The sequence below is a fragment of the Salmo salar genome, chromosome 01 (assembly GCF_965601325.2).
Source record: "Salmo salar chromosome 01, fSalSal1, whole genome shotgun sequence".
Taxonomy (NCBI): domain Eukaryota; kingdom Metazoa; phylum Chordata; class Actinopteri; order Salmoniformes; family Salmonidae; genus Salmo; species Salmo salar.
In genome coordinates, this window is record NC_138291.1 from 182015001 (window position 1) to 182037355 (window position 22355).

Genomic DNA, 22355 nt, shown 5'->3' on the forward strand with positions numbered 1-22355 from the left:
TACTGAGGAGTGGCTTCCGTCTGGCCACTAACATAAAAGCCTGATAGTTGTCCTTCTGGAAGGTTCTCAATTTGTCCGGGCGGCCAGCTCTAGGAAGAGTCTAAGTGGTTCCAAACTTCTTCCATTTAAGAATGATGGAGGCCACTGTGTTCTTGGGGACCTTCAATGCTGCAGAAATGTTTTGGTACCCTTCCCCAGATCTGTGCCTCGACATAATCCTGTCTCGGAGTTCCACTGACAATTCCTTCAACCTCACGGTTTGGTTTTTGCTCTGACATGCACTGTCAACTGTGGGACCTTATATAGACAGGTGTGTGCTTTTCCAAATCATGTGCAATCAATTGAATTTACCACAGGTGGACTCCAATCAAGTTGTAGAAACATCTCAAGGATGATTAATGGAAACAGGATGCACCTGAGCTCAATTTACAGTCTCATAGCAAAGGGTCTGACTACTGATGTAAATAAGTTATTTCTGTCTTTTTAATTGAAATGTGCAAACATGTCTAAACCAGTTTTTGCTTTATGTGGTATTGGGAGGGTATTATTTCATAAATGTTTTAGAATAAGGCTGTAACGTAACAATGTGGAAAAGGGGAATGGGGTCTGAATACTTTCAGAATGATCTGTATTATATACATGTATATATTTTCCAACTAATTCTAATTTTGGTTTATCTCCTGATCTGTCACCCCCCCCCCCCCCATCCCGCCCTCCTCGGGACCGTCAGGAGATCGAACCAGGATGTGGGATGCAGCTGTGCATGCTGTTCCCCCAGGACGAGAGCATTGACTTGTATCAAGTTATTCATAAAATGCGACACAAGCGGAGGATGCCTTCGGAGCCACGTTCTCGAGGACGCCCGCCGCACAGAGAACCCGCCCGAGGCGACCTGGGAAGGTTAGAAATATTCTTTGGACTGCTAGTGAGCTCTTGTGTCGGCGTGACATGATGCCGGAGCAGTGTTCTGATCCGATGGTCTAACCGTCCCTCCCAGAATGCTCTCGTCACATCCCAGCGAAGAGGGAAACCTGCTGATATCCTCTGGGCTGTTGCTAAGGACCCCGTACCACAGCTCCACAGTATCTATGGGCCGGGCCAGTGGGCTGGACCAGTGTTAACCACAGTATCTATGGGTCGGGCCAGTGGGCTGGACCAGTGTTAACCACAGTATCTATGGGCCGGGCCAGTGGGCTGGACCAGTGTTAACCACAGTATCTATGGGCCTGGGCCAGTGTTAAACCCAGTATCTATGGGCCGTTCCATTGCTAACCCCAGTATCTATGGGCCGGGCCATTGCTAACCCCAGTATCTATGGGCCGGGCCATTGCTAACCCCAGTATCTATGGGCCGGGCCATTGCTAACCCCAGTATCTATGGACCGGCGCCATTGCTAACCCCAGGATCTATGGGCCGGCGCCAGTGCTAACCCCAGGATCTATGGGCCGGCGCCAGTGCTAACCCCAGGATCTATGGGCCGGCGCCAGTGCTAACCCCAGGATCTATGGGCCGGCGCCAGTGCTAACCCCAGGATCTATGGGCCGGCGCCAGTGCTAACCCCAGGATCTATGGGCCGGCGCCAGTGCTAACCCCAGGATCTATGGGCCGGCGCCAGTGCTAACCCCAGGATCTATGGGCCGGCGCCAGTGCTAACCCCAGGATCTATGGGCCGGCGCCAGTGCTAACCCCAGGATCTATGGGCCGGCGCCAGTGCTAACCCCAGGATCTATGGGCCGGCGCCAGTGCTAACCCCAGGATCTATGGGCCGGCGCCAGTGCTAACCCCAGGATCTATGGGCCGGCGCCAGTGCTAACCCCAGGATCTATGGGCCGGCGCCAGTGCTAACCCCAGGATCTATGGGCCGGCGCCAGTGCTAACCCCAGGATCTATCGGTTAATTCAATGTAAAGAAACGGGTTTAGTTTGATCTCTCAATATAAGGAATGCAATTTAATTTAAACCCGTCATGATACTTAAAACCACTAAGTTGTAGTTGAGTTTAATACACAATACATTTGTCTTTAGGTTGCTTGAATGAATTTGTCTAGATAAGTTGTTTTTTAAAATTTGTTCCCGAAGCCTTTTTCTTTCAGGAGTATCCTGAGGAGTTAAAACCTAGTCACATATGGGACTTAGAAACAAAGGAGCCGTTCTATTTTAAACAGAAGATGGCACATGGATTTGAGGGGGGGGGAGAATGATGATGATGCTGTCTTAAATGCTTCCAGAGGACTTTTCTCTCCCTCCATGGGCCATCTATTGAATATACATAATGTATACCTGTGGTGATTATCTACACTACTGCTATGTATGCCTGTAGCTTCAGAGAGGGGAGGGGTGGCTCTCTATCTACAAAGCTGCTCGAAAGGGAATAAAAAAGCGTTGGAAAGTTCTGGAAAGCGGTAGGCCAGAGTGGGGAAAAGAATCGTTGGCCTTTGGGGGACCTGGCGACAACCTAGAGAGAGAGAGAGAGAGAGAGGGCTTGGCTCTGCTGTGTGCTTCTCTCTACTTCCTGTTGCAATGCTCCATTTACACCAGCAATCCAAATCCCCCTACATCCCCTCCAAGAAATCATATGCCCGCAAAAACATTTTTGGCTAACGGTCGGTCGGTCACTGTCCCCCCACAACCCAACAGGACTGAAGATGGCTGTGGTGCTGAGAGCCTGCCAGCCATTCCTTGTTAAATTTTCTTCATCTGGAATGAATGGCATCTGGTGGTAGGTGGTTAGGGAAACCTAAAGGACTAGGTTAGGAGTGTTTCCTAAAGGACAGGAGTGTTTCCATACCCTAACCTAAAGGATTAGGTTAGGAGTGTTTCCTAAAGGACAGGAGTGTTTCCATACCCTAACCTAAAGGATTAGGTTAGGAGTGTTTCCTAAAGGACAGGAGTGTTTCCATACCCTAACCTAAAGGATTAGGTTAGGAGTGTTTCCTAAAGGACAGGAGTGTTTCCATACCCTAACCTAAAGGACTAGGTTAGGAGTGTTTCCTAAAGGACAGGAGTGTTTCCATACCCTGACCCAAAGGACTAGGTAAGGAGTGTTTCCTAAAGGACAGGAGTGTTTCCATACCCTAACCTAAAGGACTAGGTAAGGAGTTTCCTAAAGGACAGGAGTGTTTCCATACCCTAACCTAAAGGACTAGGTTAGGAGTGTTTCCTAAAGGACAGGAGTGTTTCCATACCCTAACCTAAAGGACTAGGTTAGGAGTGTTTCCTAAAGGACAGGAGTGTTTCCATACCCTGACCCAAAGGACTAGGTAAGGAGTGTTTCCTAAAGGACAGGAGTGTTTCCATACCCTGACCCAAAGGACTAGGTAAGGAGTGTTTCCTAAAGGACAGGAGTGTTTCCATACCCTAACCTAAAGGACTGAGAATAAGGTAGGAGGAAACCCACTGGCAGAATGATACAAACCCACCACTTTCATTTTTTTTTTATTTTTATAAGACCTCAATGGACTGAGAATGACACCACAAGGAAGGGAAGTTCTAAGCCAAAGGGGGGGCCGGCACCTTTTTTGGGGGGGGGTGGGGTTTTATAAAATGGCCGACGTGAAGTTCATCCCCTGGTCTTTTCGTTTTGATTGCAATGGACTGCATCAATCACCCTTATCAATCAGCCCCTTTGCCCTCCTTGTAATGTCTCTGTGGCCGTAGACCCTAAACCATAAGATGGACTGTCTATATGAACTTTTAATATCTTAATATATGTCAACGGTAACAGGTCACAAAACTACAAGAAAGCGGTATGTTACAATTTTAACCGGCTCTTTCCTCATTTACCTGTAGACCTGTAGTCATTTATCCCAGCTGTAAAATAATAATATATATACATTTTTTACTATCTGGTTGATTTGAATTGAACATGGAAGTTGTGTTGTGGACTAATGATCATCCACTTAGTGGTAACATGGTTATTGATGACTAGTCAGAAGCTGTTAGGTTAGAGGTCTAGCTCCTTATTGGAGACAGATGATGCCCCAAACTACTCCCCCCCCCCCCCCCCCCCCCCCCCCCCAAAAAAACAGGTAATATAACAAGGGTGCACTTCCAATAGTTACAGTACTGTAAACATCCTGTTTTAGCTGCATTATGAGTTGAACTATCATAGGACCAATCTGAACAAAAAGTTACTGGTCAAATAACTTTTAATGTAACTGTCCACAACCAGTAAGATATCACTCAGAATATAATGGTAGATTGATTGCAGTAAGATATAATGGTAGATTGATTGCAGTAAGATATCACTCAGAATATAATGGTAGATTGATTGCAGTAAGATATAATGGTAGATTGATTGCAGTAAGATATCACTCAGAATATAATGGTAGATTGATTGCAGTAAGATATCATTCAGAATATAATGGTTGATTGATGCAGTCTGCTCATTATAACTGTCTATACATGTTTAGTGTATTTAAAAAAAAAAAAAAGTATTTGGGAATACTGTCAAGATTCAATGAAATGCATCCTGAGTTTTGGTCATAAATGAAGTTTCCCCCTTTATGGAGGTGGATGAGATCAGAATGGTGATATGGCTTAAATACAATTTGTTTCTCAATCTGTCAATTAGGTTATTATAATTTTTTATTTTTTTTAACTAGTTCATGTGAATGTTCATGTAAATGTTTTGGTGTATAGATGTATAGATATGCTTTTCAGATGATACTAGATGTTTTAGACTGTTCTATTATGACACAGGGCTACTAGGATGTTGTGCTCTATCGTGGCACTTTTGTCTCAATTGTTTACCTAATTCATGTAGGCGTCGGCCCGAGGAATATGACATTCACAACAGGAAACGCCCGAGGATTGACTATCCAGCCGAGTTCCCACAGAGACCAGGTTACTATTACTACCATATGTATTGGTACCACAGTATGGAAATATATCCCCTATTCCCTATATAGTGCGTTACTTTTTGACCACGGTCCAAATGGCTCTGGTCAAAAGCAGTGTACTAATATATAAGGAACTGGGCCATTTTGGGCACACAACTAGTAATTGTATTGGTACCAGTCAATGTCAGTTATAAGGATGAGCCGGACCGGCAGGAACGTCGACCGTGTGCAGTAGATCACCTGTTTGGTGTCGACGAACGTTTGTGATTTAAAACATGAAGAAATGTCTGGAAATGGAACAGAAAATGTAAAGCTATTGTGTTCAGAGGTGATCGTACGGGCCACTGGCTGTGCACGGCCGACGTTTGTGTTGGTCTGTCTTGTCTTTTTTTATAAAAATGTATTATTGGTATCTGAACGATAGAACGTGCTAATGAAAAATGCTTTGAGTTTCCAAGTAAAGCTAATTTTTGGATCCATATCAACAACATCTAAACAGAGTGGAAGCCAGATCCAGATGGCAGATGTTTAGCCTAGCTTATGTATTACTGTTAAAGCTATCAGTTTTACTGTAGTGGCAAGAGGTTAGATTTAATCTCCCAATTTCTGTGTGATATTTTTCCACTTCGGATGTTATGAATCAGAGTAGGGGTTGTAAGTGGGTATTCATAGGTGAAGTATTGATTTTACTTTTTCTTATTGACTACTAATGTAACAGTATTAAGACAAAAACATGTTGAAAGGGCAACGTGTGTGTCTGTAAACACAGAGAGATATTCCACAGGGACATGTAACAACATAACCCAACAGTCGGAGTAAATCAGCTTTCTCTCTTTATACAGGCTTTATGCCAGTTCCACGTAACCCACCAGTTGACCGGTAAGTATCAGACATCGCTCACCGTGGACCCCAAATCTAAACCCTAGGCTCTAGTGTAGACTGATGACAGCTTCAGTTAGCTTCACGTTTCCAGCTCCGGCTTCATCTGTACTACGACGGCGGATATTACTGGTCCGCCTGCCGCTAACGAGCAGGCTTGTAACTGCGCGTGCATGTCGGTCGTGGTTAGTCGGAACGCCGGACTCTTCATTGAGACGATGCTGAAACATCAATCCATGGGAATGTCAGTGACATCTTTTTCGTTTGTGCCCGAAAAACAAAACAAAATGAAAATGTATCTTGCAAATTCAGCAGGCTGTGGTGATAGAGGCTTTTAGAAGTGCCGTCTTTATCCTGTTCCTGTATCCCGTTACTTAGCCTCGGTGCCGTCTTTATCCCGTTACTTAGCCTCGGTGCCGTCTTTATCCCGTTACTTACCCTCAGTGCCGTCTTTATCCCGTTACTTAGCCTCAGTGCCTCTGGGAGAAGGGAATTATAATTATTATGTTGCGGCCACTGGCTGCAAAAGGAATGTATATTTTTTTTTTAGGGGACATTACACGAAGGGGGATGTCGCCGGGAAATTCAAGGCATTATCAAGTGCTTGTCAAATTCTGAATGAGAGACTGATGAAGTGTGTACAGCCTGTGCAAAAGAACAAAGCAGAGCTCATGCCTTTCATGCAACTTTTTTCAAATCATCATTAATGGCATCACGCAGCCTTGCAATGTGTTAAAACAATCTCAACATAAACTAAAGTTACATTAATAACTGTTTTTTTTGTTAACCTTTTTCTTATTTATTCAGCTATGTTCAATTGTATTCTTAATTCTATATAATAATGCCACAGAATTCTAAGCAAATCTTGTCTGCTAAATGAACTAGTGTAGCCCACAGCCATTTGGCATAGTCAGATCAGGACCTAACATAAGGACAACTCGGAGTATACTTTTCTGTTCTTTTGAAATAGACTACATTTTCTTCACGTTTAGTTTTTTTCTTCCAAAGGTCTGCATCAGTGGCTTGTAGGCTGTGTGTGGAAGCCAGGAGATGCTAAATGTGTTGGTTAATTAACAGTCAAATTGCAGTTTTTATTATATATATATATATATATATATCTCATTTATTTAACTTGTCAAGTCAGTTAAGAACAAATTCTTATTTAGGAACAGTGGGTCTTGCAACCTTTCGGTTACTAGTCCAACGCTCTAACCACTAGGCTACTTGCCGCCCCATTACCATGAGACCAACAGTTAATTGCTTGACTATCACCTGCTGACAATTTCATGACCGCCACAGGCCTAGTTGGGTGGACTGGAGTTGGGAAACGCTGTTGGGGGTACTGCAGGACTGGAGTTGGGCTCTTAGGGGTTCTGAAGTTGGTGATCACTGCTCTAGGAGAGCCACCGATTCTGCAAGCTGCTGTTCCAGTCCTGATTACACACGAATTTTTTTTAAAATCAGCTGCCTAGCAGGACTTTAAGCACTTGTACATTTTTGATTTTTTTTGTAATTTAGAAATTAGGGTTAAGTGCCTTGCTCACGGGCACATTAACAGATTTCACCTCGTCAGCTCAAATTCTAACCAGCAACCATTTGGTTACTGGCCCAACCTCCTTAACTGCTATGCTACCACCCAGCCCTTTGATAAGTGTGTTTTGAGCAAGGTTGGGTCAAAGTGGGTGGAGTTGAGGTAGTATGTTGGCAGCAGCCACTCAATGTTAGTGATGGCTGTTTAACAGTCTGATGGCCTTGAGATAGAAGCTGTTTTTCAGTCTCTCGGTTCCAGCTTTGATGCACCTGTCCTGACCTCTCCTTCTGGATGATAGCGGGGTGAACAGACAGTGGCTCGGGTGGTTGTTGTCCTTGATGATCTTTTTGGCCTTCCTGTGACATCGGGTGGTGTAGGTGTCCTGGAGGGCAGGTAGTTTGCACCCGGTGATGCATTGTGCAGACCTCACTACCCTCTGGAGAGCCTTTCGGTTATGGGCGGAGCAGCTGCCGTACCGGTTTCCCAGATGGAGGGTTGACCATGTGTGTTTTGAGCAGGACAGAGCTAGCACCATCTTGTTTCCTGTCACACTGCAGGGCAGAGCTAGCACCGCCTTGTTTCCTGCAGGACAGAGCTAGCGCCGCCTTGTTTCCTGTCACACTGCAGGACAGAGCTAGCACCGCCTTGTTTCCTGTCACACTGCAGGACAGAGCTAGCACCGCCTTGTTTCCTGTCACACTGCAGGACAGAGCTAGCACCGCCTTGTTTCCTGTCACACTGCAGGACAGAGCTAGCACCGCCTTGTTTCCTGTCACACTGCAGGACAGAGCTAGCACCGCCTTGTTTCCTGTCACACTGCAGGACAGAGCTAGCACCGCCTTGTTTCCTGTCACACTGCAGGACAGAGCTAGCACCGCCTTGTTTCCTGTCACACTGCAGGGCAGAGCTAGCGCCGCCTTGTTTCCTGTCACACTGCAGGACAGAGCTAGCGCCGCCTTGTTTCCTGTCACACTGCAGGACAGAGCTAGCGCCGCCTTGTTTCCTGTCACACTGCAGGACAGAGCTAGCGCCGCCTTGTTTCCTGTCACACTGCAGGACAGAGCTAGCGCCGCCTTGTTTCCTGTCACACTGCAGGGCAGAGCTAGCACCGCCTTGTTTCCTGTCACACTGCAGGGCAGAGCTAGCACCGCCTTGTTTCCTGTCACACTGCAGGGCAGAGCTAGCACCGCCTTGTTTCCTGTCACACTGCAGGGCAGAGCTAGCACCGCCTTGTTTCCTGTCACACTGCAGGGCAGAGCTAGCACCGCCTTGTTTCCTGCAGGACAGAGCTAGCACCGCCTTGTTTCCTGTCACACTGCAGGACAGAGCTAGCACCGCCTTGTTTCCTGTCACACTGCAGGACAGAGCTAGCACCGCCTTGTTTCCTGTCACACTGCAGGACAGAGCTAGCACCGCCTTGTTTCCTGCAGGACAGAGCTAGCACCGCCTTGTTTCCTGTCACACTGCAGGACAGAGCTAGCACCGGGTCTTCCCTTACTTGGGCTGTTGCGGTGACTGTCATTATGAAGTAAAATTCCACATGACCGTTGAGTCACGGTCATCTCATTTTATGCAGTCTGGACACGCATTGGTAGTACCCAACTTGCTAACGATCATCAGGTTCTAATGGCCTGGTACTCAGGGCTCTGTTGCTACCATCGGGTCCAAATGGCCTGGTACTCAGGGCTCTGTTGCTACCATCGGGTCCTAATGGCCTGGTACTCAGAGCTCTGTTGCTACCATGAGGTCCTAATGGCCTGGTACTCAGAGCTCTGTTTCTCCCATCAGGTCCAAGTGGCCTGGTACTCAGGGCTCTATTCTCCCTCTAAACACTTTGACATCAATGCAAATGAAATCGAAAATTGATTTCACACTTGTCATCAAAACAGTATTTTGCTTTTTAAAACTCCCCATGATCAATTTGAAGGAAGAAGTTCAACAACAGGTTGAAACGACAGTGTAAAACAGGATCGTTGTGGATGTTATTTTAAAGCCTAACGCAACAAAATGGACAGGGCTTTCTGAGGTGACGGATTCACTCTATTATGCTTTACTGTATCCGTTCTGCTGCTCTGAGAGTTCAGGAGAGAGAACGTACACCATGCTGTTGGGTCATTGATTGTGCAGGGTTGCTTACATTACATTATAGTGAATTTTGATTTTTGTTTAGTAACGGGGCATTTTTATATTACCTTTTTAGCTCCAGAGTATCTCTCCACCGTGTGTTTCCATCTCCTCCTCCTCCCTCTCCTTCATTCCTTTCTCCAGAACACAGGCTGCATGCTCATCCCGTGTGAAAGCAGAGTTTTGATGGTTGCTACAAGCAACCAGGGGAATCCCAGCTGCTACCATAGTTACTGCAGCTGCTCCCCTATAAACCGGAGCAGCCTACCCAGCATGCTTTTACAATGGAAAGCGTCCTCCATTCGCTATTCCAGTGCATACGGATGACATGTGCCCCTCCTCCCCCCCTGCATATTTGATAATAGGCCTTTTTTTCCCTAAATCCCAACAAATTTGACATATTAGTGAAGACGAGATTAAATTCAGTATAGGTTGATGGGTGAAAATGTGATCACTTGATGAGGCAAGGAACAGAGCACAAGCTTTTTTTTTTTTTTTTTGCGACTTTTTTTCAAATAGCCGATTTAGTCGCATCATGCAGCCCGTATATGTTTTGATTTCTAAGACATTGAGGTTTTGTATCGTTCAAAACTAAAGTTGCCGAATAACTCTAAATCTAGTGTATAGGACCTGTTTCAAATGATCACTTTGACGCTCAACATGGCCACTTCATATGTGCACACATACTATAAAATAATGTTACCATGACTTATTTATTTATTTCACCTTTATTTAACCAGGTAGGCTAGTTGAGAACAAGTCCTTTATATAACCAGGTAGGCTAGTTGAGAACAAGTCCTTTATTTAACCAGGTTAGGCTAGTTGAGAACAAGTCCTTTATTTAACCAGGTAGGCTAGTTGAGAACAAGTCCTTTATTTAACCAGGTTAGGCTAGTTGAGAACAAGTCCTTTATTTAACCAGGTAGGCTAGTTGAGAACAAGTCCTTTATTTAACCAGGTAGGCTAGTTGAGAACAAGTCCTTTATTTAACCAGGTAGGCTAGTTGAGAACAAGTCCTTTATTTAACCAGGTAGGCTAGTTGAGAACAAGTCCTTTATTTAACCAGGTTAGGCTAGTTGAGAACAAGTCCTTTATTTAACCAGGTTAGGCTAGTTGAGAACAAGTCCTTTATTTAACCAGGTTAGGCTAGTTGAGAACAAGTCCTTTATTTAACCAGGTAGGCTAGTTGAGAACAAGTCCTTTATTTAACCAGGTAGGCTAGTTGAGAACAAGTCCTTTATTTAACCAGGTAGGCTAGTTGAGAACAAGTCCTTTATTTAACCAGGTAGGCTAGTTGAGAACAAGTCCTTTATTTAACCAGGTAGGCTAGTTGAGAACAAGTCCTTTATTTAACCAGGTAGGCTAGTTGAGAACAAGTCCTTTATTTAACCAGGTAGGCTAGTTGAGAACAAGTTCTCATTTTCAACTGCGACCTGGCCAAGATAAAGCATAGCAATTCGACACATCCAACAACACAGAGTTACACATGGAGTAAAACAAACATACAGTCAATAATACAGTAGAACAAAAGAAAACAAAAAGTCTATATACAGTGAAAATGAGGTGAGATTAGGGAGTTAAGGCAATAAATAGGCCATGGTGGTGAAGTAATTACAATATAGCAATTAAACACTGGAATGGTAGATGTGCAGAAGATGAATGTGCAAGTAGAGATACTGGGGTGCAAAGGAGCAAGATAAATAAATAAATACAGTATGGGGATGAGGTAGGTAGGTAGATGGGCTGTTTACAGATGGGCTATGTACAGGTGCAGTGATCTGTGAGCTGCTCTGACAGCTGGTGCTTAAAGTTAGTGAGGGAGATATGAGTCTCCAGCTTCAGTGATTTTTGCAGTTCGTTCCAGTCATTGGCAGCAGAGAACTGGAAGGAAAGACGACCAAAAGAGGAATTGGCTTTGGGGGTGACCAGTGAGATATACCTGCTGGAGCGCGTGCTACAGATGGCTGCTGCTATGGTGACCAGTGAGCTGAGATAAGGCGGGGCTTTACCTAGCAGAGACTTGTAGATGACCTGGAGCCACTGGGTTTGGCGACGAGTCTGAAGCAAGGGCCAGCCAACGAGAGCGTACAGGTCACAGTGGTGGGTAGTATATGGGGCTTTGGTGACAAAACGGATGGCACTGTGATAGACTGCATCCAGTTTGTTGAATAGAGTGTTGGAGGCTATTTTATAGATGACATCGTCGAGGATCGGTAGGATGGTCAATTTTACGAGGGTATGTTTGGAAGCATGAGTGAAGGATGCTTTGTTGCGAAATAGGAATCCGATTCTAGATTTAATTTTGGATTGGAGATGTTTAATGTGAGTCTGGAAGGAGAGTTTACAGTCTAACCAGACACCTAGGTATTTGTAGTTGTCCACATATTCTAAGTCAGAACCGTCCAGAGTAGTGATGCTGGACGGACGGGCAGGTGCAGGCAGCGATCGGTTGAAGAGCATGCATTTAGTTTTACTTGCATTTAAGAGCAGTTGGAGACCACGGAAGGAGAGTTGTATGGCATTGAAGCTCGTCTGGAGGTTAGTTAACACAGTGTCCAAAGAGGGGCCAGAAGTATACAGAATGGTGTCGTCTGCGTAGAGGTGGATCAGAGAATCACCAGCAGCAAGAGCGACATCATTGATGTATACAGAGAAAAGAGTCGACCCGAGGATTGAACCCTGTGGCACCCCCATAGAGACTGCTAGAGGTCCGGACAACAGGACCTCCGATTTGACACACTGAACTCTATCAGAGAAGTAGTTGGTGAACCAGGCGAGGCAATCATTTGAGAAACCAAGGCTGTTGAGTCGGCCAATAAGAATGTGGTGATTGACAGAGTCGAAAGCCTTGACCAGGTGGATGAATACAGCTGCACAGAGTAATGTCTCTTATCGATGGCGGTTGTGATATCGTTTAGGACCTTGAGCGTGGGTGAGGTGCACCAGCTCTGAAACCAGATTGCGTAGCGTGGAAGGTGCGGTGGGATTCGAAATGGTCTGTAATCTGTTTTGTTAACTTGGCTTTCGAAGACCTTAGAAAGACAGGGTAGGATAGATATAGATCTGTAGCAGTTTGGGTCTAGAGTCTTATGAGCATATCTTGTCAGCTAAATGAACAGGCCGACAGCCTATGGCATGGAGCATAGCCAGATAACATACTTTACGCCAACTCGTATTCTGTTCTTCTGAAATACATTTTCTTAAAATCAGAAAGTTTCTTTAAACCTGCCTAAAATAATGGATTTATTGTGATGATGTATAATAAATAGACTTTTTTTTAAAACGTAGATTTTTCAGAGATCTGCATCAGTAAGCTGTGTGTGGAAGCCAGCAGATGCTAAATGTGTTGGTTAATTAACAGTAAATTACTGAGAGACCGGCAGTCATTTGTATGACAACAACCGCTGACAAAATGTAATGACCGCCCTGGCCCTTCCCCCTCTCTACCAATCCTTCCCTGGCCCTTCCCCCTCTCTACCAATCCTTCCCTGGCCCTTCCTCTCTCCACCAATCCTTCCCTGGCCCTTCCCCCTCTCTACCAATCCTTCCCTGGCCCTTCCCCCTCTCTACCAATCCTTCCCTGGCCCTTCCCCCTCTCTACCAATCCTTCCCTGGCCCTTCCCCCTCTCTACCAATCCTTCCCTGGCCCTTCCCCCTCTCTACCAATCCTTCCCTGGCCCTTCCCCCTCTCTACCAATCCTTCCCTGGCCCTTCCCCCTCTCTACCAATCCTTCCCTGGCCCTTCCCCCTCTCTACCAATCCTTCCCTGGCCCTTCCCCCTCTCTACCAATCCTTCCCTGGCCCTTCCCCCTCTCTACCAATCCTTCCCTGGCCCTTCCCCCTCTCTACCAATCCTTCCCTGGCCCTTCCCCCTCTCTACCAATCCTTCCCTGGCCCTTCCCCCTCTCTACCAATCCTTCCCTGGCCCTTCCCCCTCTCTACCAATCCTTCCCTGGCCCTTCCCCCTCTCTACCAATCCTTCCCTGGCCCTTCCCCCTCTCTACCAATCCTTCCCTGGCCCTTCCCCCTCTCTACCAATCCTTCCCTGGCCCTTCCCTCTCTCTACCAATCCTTCCCTGGCCCTTCCTCTCTCCACCAATCCTTCCCTGGCCCTTCCCCCTCTCTACCAATCCTTCCCTGGCCCTTCCTCTCTCCACCAATCCTTCCCTGGCCCTTCCCCCTCTCTACCAATCCTTCCCTGGCCCTTCCTCTCTCCACCAATCCTTCCCTGGCCCTTCCCCCTCTCTACCAATCCTTCCCTGGCCCTTCCCCCTCTCTACCAATCCTTCCCTGGCCCTTCCCCCTCTCTACCAATCCTTCCCTGGCCCTTCCCCCTCTCTACCAATCCTTCCCTGGCCCTTCCCCCTCTCTACCAATCCTTCCCTGGCCCTTCCCCCTCTCTACCAATCCTTCCCTGGCCCTTCCCCCTCTCTACCAATCCTTCCCTGGCCCTTCCCCCTCTCTACCAATCCTTCCCTGGCCCTTCCCTCTCTCTACCAATCCTTCCCTGGCCCTTCCCCTCTCCACCAATCCTTCCCTCTCTCTACCAATCCTTCCCTCTCTCTACCAATCCTTCCCTCTCTCCACCAATCCTTCCCTCTCTCCACCAATCCTTCCCTGGCCCTTCCCAGACATTAACTAGTAACTTAATTTCCCCAGGCGCTTCCCAACTGGAGTGAGAAGAGATGTGTTTCTCAATGGGGTGAGTTCAGAAAATATACACTACATCACCAAAAGTATGTGGACACCTACTTGTCCAACATCTCATTCCAAAATCAAGGCCATTAATATGGAGTTGGTTTCCCTCTTTGCTGCTATAACAGCCTCCACTCTTCTGGGAAGGTTTTCCACTCAACCACAAGGGCATTAGTGAGGTCGGGCACTGATGTTGGGCGATTAGGCCTGGCTCACAGTCTGCGTTCCAGTTCATCCCAAAGGTGTTCGATGGAGTTGAGGTCAGGACTCTCTGCAGGCCAGTCAAGTTCATCCACACCGATCAACAAACCATTTCTCTATGGACCTCGCTTTGTGCACAAGGACATTGTCATGCTGAAACAGGAAAGGGCCTTCCCCAAACTGATGCCAAAAGTTGGAAGCACAGAATCATCTAGAATGTCATTGTGTGCTGTAGTGTTAAGATTTCCCTTCACTGGAACTAAGGGGTCCAAACCATGAAAAAACATCCCCAGACCATTATTCATCCTCCACCAAACTTTACAGTTGGCACTATGCATTGGGACAGGTAGCGATGTCCTGGCATCGGGCAAACCCAGATTAGTCCGTCGCACTGCCAGATGAAGAAGCGTGATTCATCGTTTCCACCGCTCCAGAGTCCAATGGCAGCGAGCTTTACACCACTGATCTTAAGCTTGTGTGCGGCTGCTCGGCCACGGAGACCCATTTCACGAAGCTCCCGGCGGTCCCGTTCTGTGAGCTTGTGTGGCCTACCACTTCGCGGCTGAGCCGTTGTTGCTCCTAGACGTTTCCACTTCACAATAACAGCACTTACAGTTGACTGGGGAGCAGCTCTAGCAGGGCAGAAATACGACACACTGACTTGTTGGAAAGGTGGCATCCTATGACGGTGCCACGTTGAAAGTCACTGAGCTCTTCAGTAAGGTCCATTCTACTGCCAATGTTTGTCTATGGAGATTGCATGGCGGTGTGCTCGATTTGATTCACCTGTCAGCAACGGGGGGTGGCTGAAATAGCCAAACCCACTAATTTGAAGGGGTGTCCACATACTTTTGTATATGTAGTGTGTGTGTGTGTGTATAGACATTGATTTTAACATACAGGTAATTTGATTCAGTCCTATTGATATTATCACGATGCGTTTTTGTTATCCCCAGTCCTACAACGATTACATGAGAGAGTTCCACCACACCGTTGGGCCGCCGCCTCCTTGGCAAGGAATGGTGAGTTGAGCTGTGGAGCGCTCTGAGCAATATGGTTTAATATAGAGCTGTGGAGCGCTCTGAGCAATATGGTTTAATATAGAGCTGTGGAGCGCTCTGAGCAATATGGTTTAATATAGAGCTGTGGAGCGCTCTGAGCAATATGGTTTAATATAGAGCTGTGGAGCGCTCTGAGCAATATGGTTTAATATAGAGCTGTGGAGCGCTCTGAGCAATATGGTTTAATATAGAGCTGTGGAGCGCTCTGAGCAATATGGTTTAATATAGAGCTGTGGAGCGCTCTGAGCAATATGGTTTAATATAGAGCTGTGGAGCGCTCTGAGCAATATGGTTTAATATAGAGCTGTGGAGCGCTCTGAGCAATATGGTTTAATATAGAGCTGTGGAGCGCTCTGAGCAATATGGTTTAATATAGAGCTGTGGAGCGCTCTGAGCAATATGGTTTAATATAGAGCTGTGGAGCGCTCTGAGCAATATGGTTTAATATAGAGCTGTGGAGCGCTCTGAGCAATATGGTTTAATATAGAGCTGTGGAGCGCTCTGAGCAATATGGTTTAATATAGAGCTGTGGAGCGCTCTGAGCAATATGGTTTAATATAGAGCTGTGGAGCGCTCTGAGCAATATGGTTTAATATAGAGCTGTGGAGCGCTCTGAGCAATATGGTTTAATATAGAGCTGTGGAGCGCTCTGAGCAATATGGTTTAATATAGACTAAAAGGCCTATTAATGCTCCATGAGAAATACCTGTCTGGTCGAAACAGTATATATATTTTTTTATTTTACCTTTATTTAACGAGGCAAGTCAGTTAAGAACAAATTCTTATTTTCAATGACGGCCTAGGAACAGTGGGTTAACTGTCTTGTTCAGGGGCAGAAAGACAGATTTTTACCTTGTCAGCTCGGGGATTCAATCTTGCAACCTTTCGGTTACTAGTCCAACGCTCTAACCACTAGGCTACCTGTTACCTGTTAATATGTTACACTGATCTGCTCATATTAGTCAATATACACTGCTCAAAAAAATAAAGGGAACACTTAAACAACACAATGTAACTCCAAGTCAATCACACTTCTGTGAAATAAAACTGTCCACTTAGGAAGCAACACTGATTGACAATAAATTTGACATGCTGTTGTGCAAATGGAATAGACAACAGGTGGAAATTATAGGCAATTAGCAAGACACCCCCAATAAAGGAGTGGTTCTGCAGGTGGGGACCACAGACCACTTCTCAGTTCCTATGCTTCCTGGCTGATGTTTTGGTCACTTTTGAATGCTGGCGGTGCTTTCACTCTTGTGGTAGCATGAGACGGAGTCTACAACCCACACAAGTGGCTCAGGTAGTGCAGCTCATCCAGGATGGCACATCAATGCGAGCTGTGGCAAGAAGGTTTGCTGTGTCTGTCAGCGTAGTGTCCAGAGCATGGAGGCGCTACCAGGAGACAGGCCAGTAAATCAGGAGACGTGGAGGAGGCTGTAGGAGGGCAACAACCCAGCAGCAGGACCGCTACCTCCGCCTTTGTGCAAGGAGGAGCAGGAGAAGCACTGCCAGAGCCCTGCAAAATGACCTCCAGCAGGCCACAAATGTGCATGTGTCTGCTCAAACGGTCAGAAACAGACTCCATGAGGGTGGTATGAGGGCCCGGCGTCCACAGGTGGGGGTTGTGCTTACAGCCCAACACCGTGCAGGACGTTTGGCATTTGCCAGAGAACACCAAGATTGGCAAATTCGCCACTGGCGCCCTGTGCTCTTCACAGATGAAAGCAGGTTCACAATGAGCACGTGACAGACGTGACAGAGTCTGGAGATGCCGTGGAGAACGTTCTGCTGCCTGCAACATCCTCCAGCATGACCGGTTTGGCGGTGGGTCAGTCATGGTGTGGGGTGGCATTTCTTTGGGGGGCCGCACAGCCCTCCATGTGCTCGCCAGAGGTAGCCTGACTGCCATTAGGTACTGAGATGAGATCCTCAGACCCCTTGTGAGACCATATGCTGGTGCGGTTGGCCCTGGGTTCCTCCTAATGCAAGACAATGCTAGACCTCATGTGGCTGGAGTGTGTCAGCAGTTCCTGCAAGAGGAAGGCATTGATGCTATGGACTGGCCCGCCTGTTCCCCAGACCTGAATCCAATTGAGCACATCTGGGACATCATGTCTCGCTCCATCCACCAACGCCACGTTGCACCACAGACTGTCCAGGAGTTGGCGGATGCTTTAGTCCAGGTCTGGGAGGAGATCCCTCAGGAGACCATCCGCCACCTCATCAGGAGCATGCCCAGGCGTTGTAGGGAGGTCATACAGGCACGTGAAGGCCACACACACTACTGAGCCTCATTTTGACTTGTTTTAAGGACATTACATCAAAGTTGGATCAGCCTGTAGTGTGGTTTTCCACTTTAATTTTGAGTGTGACTCCAAATCCAGACCTCCATGGGTTGATAAATTGGATTTCCATTGATTATTTTTGTGTGATTTTGTTGTCAGCACATTCAACTATGTAAAGAAAAAAGTATTTAATAAGATTATTTCTTTCATTCAGATCTAGGATGTTTTAGTGTTCCCTTTATTTTTTTGAGCAGTGTATTTTGTTCTCTGAAGTTTGTCATCATAGTCTCTGTGTTATTGGCACATGTCTTCAGAAGACAATAGCTAATATTTTTTTGTTAAGTATACATGTTACACATTTTACATACATGGCTCTTCAATATTTTTATATACCGTAGTTACACAGCAAGTACATTTTGTTGTATTTTTAATCGATCCTACCTGCCATTTTAAGAGGTTTTCTTTCCCACTGACTTCATAGTGTCATTTAAACAAACCCTCTCCTCTGTAGGCACCGTACCCTGGGATGGAGCAGCCACCTCACCACCCGTTCTACCAGCACCATCCTCCTCCTCCCCAGGCACATCCCCCGTACACTGGGCACCACCCTGTCCCGCACGACGCCCGCTTCAGGGAGAAGAGAGTTGTACGCTCCTTCAGTTCTACCCTGGTACAGCTCATTTCAGTCCCGGTTAAATGTGTAGTGCACTATAAATGGAATAGGGAGTCATTTGGAGCGTAGCCTTTTGATATATATATACTGAACACCGTCATCATCTCTCTCCCCTCTGAAGCATGACTATGACATGAGGGTGGATGACTTCCTGAGACGGACCCAGGCCGTGGTAACGGGTCGTCGCAGCCGGCCCCGAGAACGAGACCGGCAGAGGGAGCGAGAACGGCCTCGGGACGCCCGGCGGGACCGCGACAGAGACCGTGGACGCGAACGTGACCGAGAGAGAGACAGGATCAGAGACAGGGAGAAGGAGAGGGGGCGTTACAGGAGATAATCAAATCAAACAGCAAGTCCTGCGGTAGTTTCTCTAACCTAGTATTCTTTTATTATTTTTTTGTTATTTTATTTTTTTAAAGAAGCTGTTCTGTTCTGAGTGATTTGTGTTCTGTTTTACATCGTGCTGTGAAGTCACCTCATGTCTATCATGCATGCAGTGTAACTGAACTAACTGTGGTGGGGGGGGGGGGGGGGGGTAAACAACCAAAAATACACATTTTTAGTTCATTTTATTATGGAGGAGACGTGGGTAAAGAGCATTTAACTATATGGAGCTGGTTTTCGTTTCTTCTCCCTGTCCCCGACATTCAGTGTTTAATGCCGGTCTTTTTTGTGTGTATTTTAGAAGTGATTGATCCTGCACTTGTCACATTTTGTCTTTGTGCTGTTCATAACTGTACATGGATCAAATGAAGATCTCTACTAAAATGGGTAGAATTGTGTTGTAGTGAATCTGACTGGTTGTTGCCAGTCCCCTTTTTTGCTGGCCTTTTTTTTATTTTATTTTATTTTTTTTAATTTCAAGCCATTTTTATTTTATTTTTTTCTAGTGTTTGACTGATCTGGAAGTAAAAAAATCTATATTGTTGTTTTGTCTAGACCGATTCCTTTCTGAAGTTTCAACCAAGACTCCCGATCAGTGCTGTAAAGTTTAGAGAACCTGCAATGTTTGTCGGGGGAGGGGAATAAGCTATTGCTTGTCTTGGATGACTGTTTTGTACAAAAACATTAAATACTATTGAGTGTTTTACTACTGTCGTCAGTTTGAGTAAAAGATGGTTGGATTGATTCACTTTACATTTTTTAAACTGGTTTTACCCTGTACTTTCTACTGGTTTGCAGAGGAAATATTAAGTGTAAGATCAACAATAGCAAATACACATCAGTTAGATTGAAATGTTTGGGGGAAACTCTGGTAACATTTTAGGCCTTATGGTTGGGCTCCCGAGTGGTTCAGCGGTCTAAGGCACTGCATCTCAGTGCTGGAGGCGTCACTACAGACCCTGGTTCAGCGGCTAGAGGAGTCACTACAGACCCTGGTTCAGCGGTCTAAGGCACTGCATCTCAGTGCTAGAGGCGTCACTACAGACCCTGGTTCAGTGGTCTAAGGAACTGCATCTCAGTGCTGGAGGCGTCACTACAGACCCTGGTTCGATCCCGGGCTATATCACAAATGGCTGTGATCGGGAGTCCCATAGGGCGGCGCACAATTGGCCCAGGGTCATCCGGGTGAAGGGAGGGTTTGGTAGGCCTTGATTGTAAAATAAGAATTTGTTTTTCACTCACTTGCCTAGATAAATAAAGGTTAAATTAAAATGGGGCAATAAACAAATGTATATTGGAAAAAGGTTCTAGGTTCAATAAATCCTAAAACAGTCTTTTGTCATATTTGTTTTTTGAGAAAGTTGACAAACTTGTGACTGTTGTGAAGGGGCAAGAATAACTAAGCACTTCCTGGTCACGGATTTTCAAAATAAGAGTCCCGTCCTGTAAACAGGGTTGCGGATTAACGGTACCATCCAACTATTGTAATCAGATGACAGATACTTTTGAACAACTAGATTATTACTTTTGTTTTCTCGACTTTCAAAGTTTTACATTTGTTTTCTCGCCCGAGTGATTCCCGACCATTTAAATCAGAGATGACAATGATGAGGTCAAATTTTTTTGGGCTATAGTGCAAACTAAAGATTATACAACGAACTTGAATAAATGCTTGGCGGTAAGGAGGACACGGCCGACACGCAGATACATGGCAGTGATGTGGCTCTCACGCTGCTCTCAATTATTCTCGCTTTTATGGATTGTGGTTGTGGATGGCTGTTCACAAATATACAGGTGTATTTGTGTGGACACCCCTTCAAATTAGTGGATTCTGGCTATTTCAGCCACACCCGTTGCTGACAGGTGTATAAAATTGAGCACACAGCCATGCAATCTCCATAGACAAACATTGACAGTAGAATGACCTTACTGAAGAGCTTAGTGACTTTCAACATGGCACTGTCATTGGATGCCACCTTTCCAACAAGTCAGTTCGTCAAATTTCTGCCCTGCTATAGACCTGGCCCATAGACCTGGCCCGTAGACCTGGCCCGTAAACCTGGCCCGTAGACCTGGCCCGTAGACTTGGCCCATAGACCTGGCCCATAGACCTGGCCCGATCAAGGGTAGGTGCTGTTGTGAAGTGGAAACATCAAGGGGCAACAGTGGCTCAGCCGCGAAGTGGTCGGCCACACAAGCTCAGAGAACGGGACCGCAGAGTGCTGAAGCGCGTAGCACATAAAAAAATCGTCTGCCCTCAGTTGCAACACTCACTACCGAATTCCAAACTGCCTCTGGAAGTAACGTCAGCACAAGAACTGTTCATCGGGAGCTTCATGGAATGGGTGTCCGTGGCCGAGCAGCCGCACACAAGCCTAAGATCACTGGAGTGGTGTAAAGCTCACCGTCTTTGAACTCTGGAGCAGTGGAAACGCGTTCTCTGGAGTGATGAATCACGCAACACCATCTGGCTGTCCGATGGACGAATATGGGTTTGGCGGATGCTAAGAGAACGCTACCTGCCCGAATGCATAGTGCCAACTGTAAAGTTTGGTGGAGGACGAATAATGGTCTGGGGCTGTTTTTTATGGTTCAGGCTCCTTGGTTCCAGTGAAGGGAAATCTTAATGGTCCCGTGTGGCTCAGTTGGTAGAGCATGGTGTTTGCAACGCCAGGGTTGTGGGTTTGATTCCCACGGGGGACCAGTACGGAGAAAAAAATGTATGAAATGAAATGTATGCATTCACTACTATAAGTTGCTCTGGATAAGAGTGTCTGCTAAAATGTAAATGTAAATGCTACAGCATACAATGACATTCTAGACGATTCTGTGCTTCCAACTTTGTGGCAACAGTTTGGGGAAGGCCCTTTCCTGTTTCAGTATGACAATGCCCCCTGCACAAACGAGGTCCATACAGAAATGGTTTGTCGAGATCGGTGTGGAAGAACTTGACTGGTCTGCACAGAGCCCTGACCTCAACCCCATTGAACATGTTTGGGATGAATTGGAACGTCGACTGTGAGCCAGGCCTAATCACACAACATCAGTGCCCGACATCACTAATGCTCTTGTGGCTGAGAAGAAGCAAGTCCACTCAGCAATGTTCCAACATCTAGTAGAAAGCCTTCACCAGAAGAGTGGAGGCTGTTTTAGCAGTAAAGGGAGGACCAGCTTGGCTCCCTTCTTGCGTCCCAAAGGAGTGGCTAGTGGTCATGACTTTGGAATGAGACGTTCGACAAGCAGATGTCCACATACTTTTGTCAATGTAGTGTCTGTAAACTCTTAACATTGATTGATCCTGTAAAAGATGTCTTTCAATTGGGAGTATTCCTTTTTGTTTTCTTCTAATAGAAAGTAATCTAAAAGTAAAAAAATAATCGGATTATTTTACAGAGTTTGAGTAATCCTAATGTTACATTACAGATTACATTTTTTGGACAGGTAATTAGTAACTAACAGATTGTATTTAGAAAATAGCCTACCCAACTCATGTTTGTAAATGAATCCTTACGGGAAAAAAATTTGCAAAATGATCTATATATTTTATACTAGTTATCATACAAAGAATAATTAAAACTATTTTAGATATGTAATTAATTTATATACTTTTTCAAGCCTAAATGGTCAACAATATTTTTTGTGTGTGTACTCTTTTCAATGATTGGACTGTCCATCACTG

The 22355-nt window shown here is 45.9% G+C and overlaps 1 protein-coding gene across 1 annotated transcript in view; it reads left to right on the forward strand.

Annotated features, from left to right (window-relative positions):
* ythdc1 (YTH N6-methyladenosine RNA binding protein C1) overlaps positions 1–19382 on the forward strand; it is a 48223-nt gene extending 28841 nt beyond the window's left edge. The window contains exons 9-15 of the mRNA XM_014147197.3: positions 731–900; positions 4765–4844; positions 5683–5719; positions 14034–14076; positions 15227–15292; positions 18131–18289; positions 18414–19382. Of these exons, the coding sequence (XP_014002672.1) occupies positions 731–900; positions 4765–4844; positions 5683–5719; positions 14034–14076; positions 15227–15292; positions 18131–18289; positions 18414–18629 (771 nt within the window). The 3' untranslated portion in view covers positions 18630–19382. The remainder of the gene's footprint in view (positions 1–730; positions 901–4764; positions 4845–5682; positions 5720–14033; positions 14077–15226; positions 15293–18130; positions 18290–18413) is intronic.
* The last annotated feature ends 2973 nt before the right edge of the window (positions 19383–22355 follow it).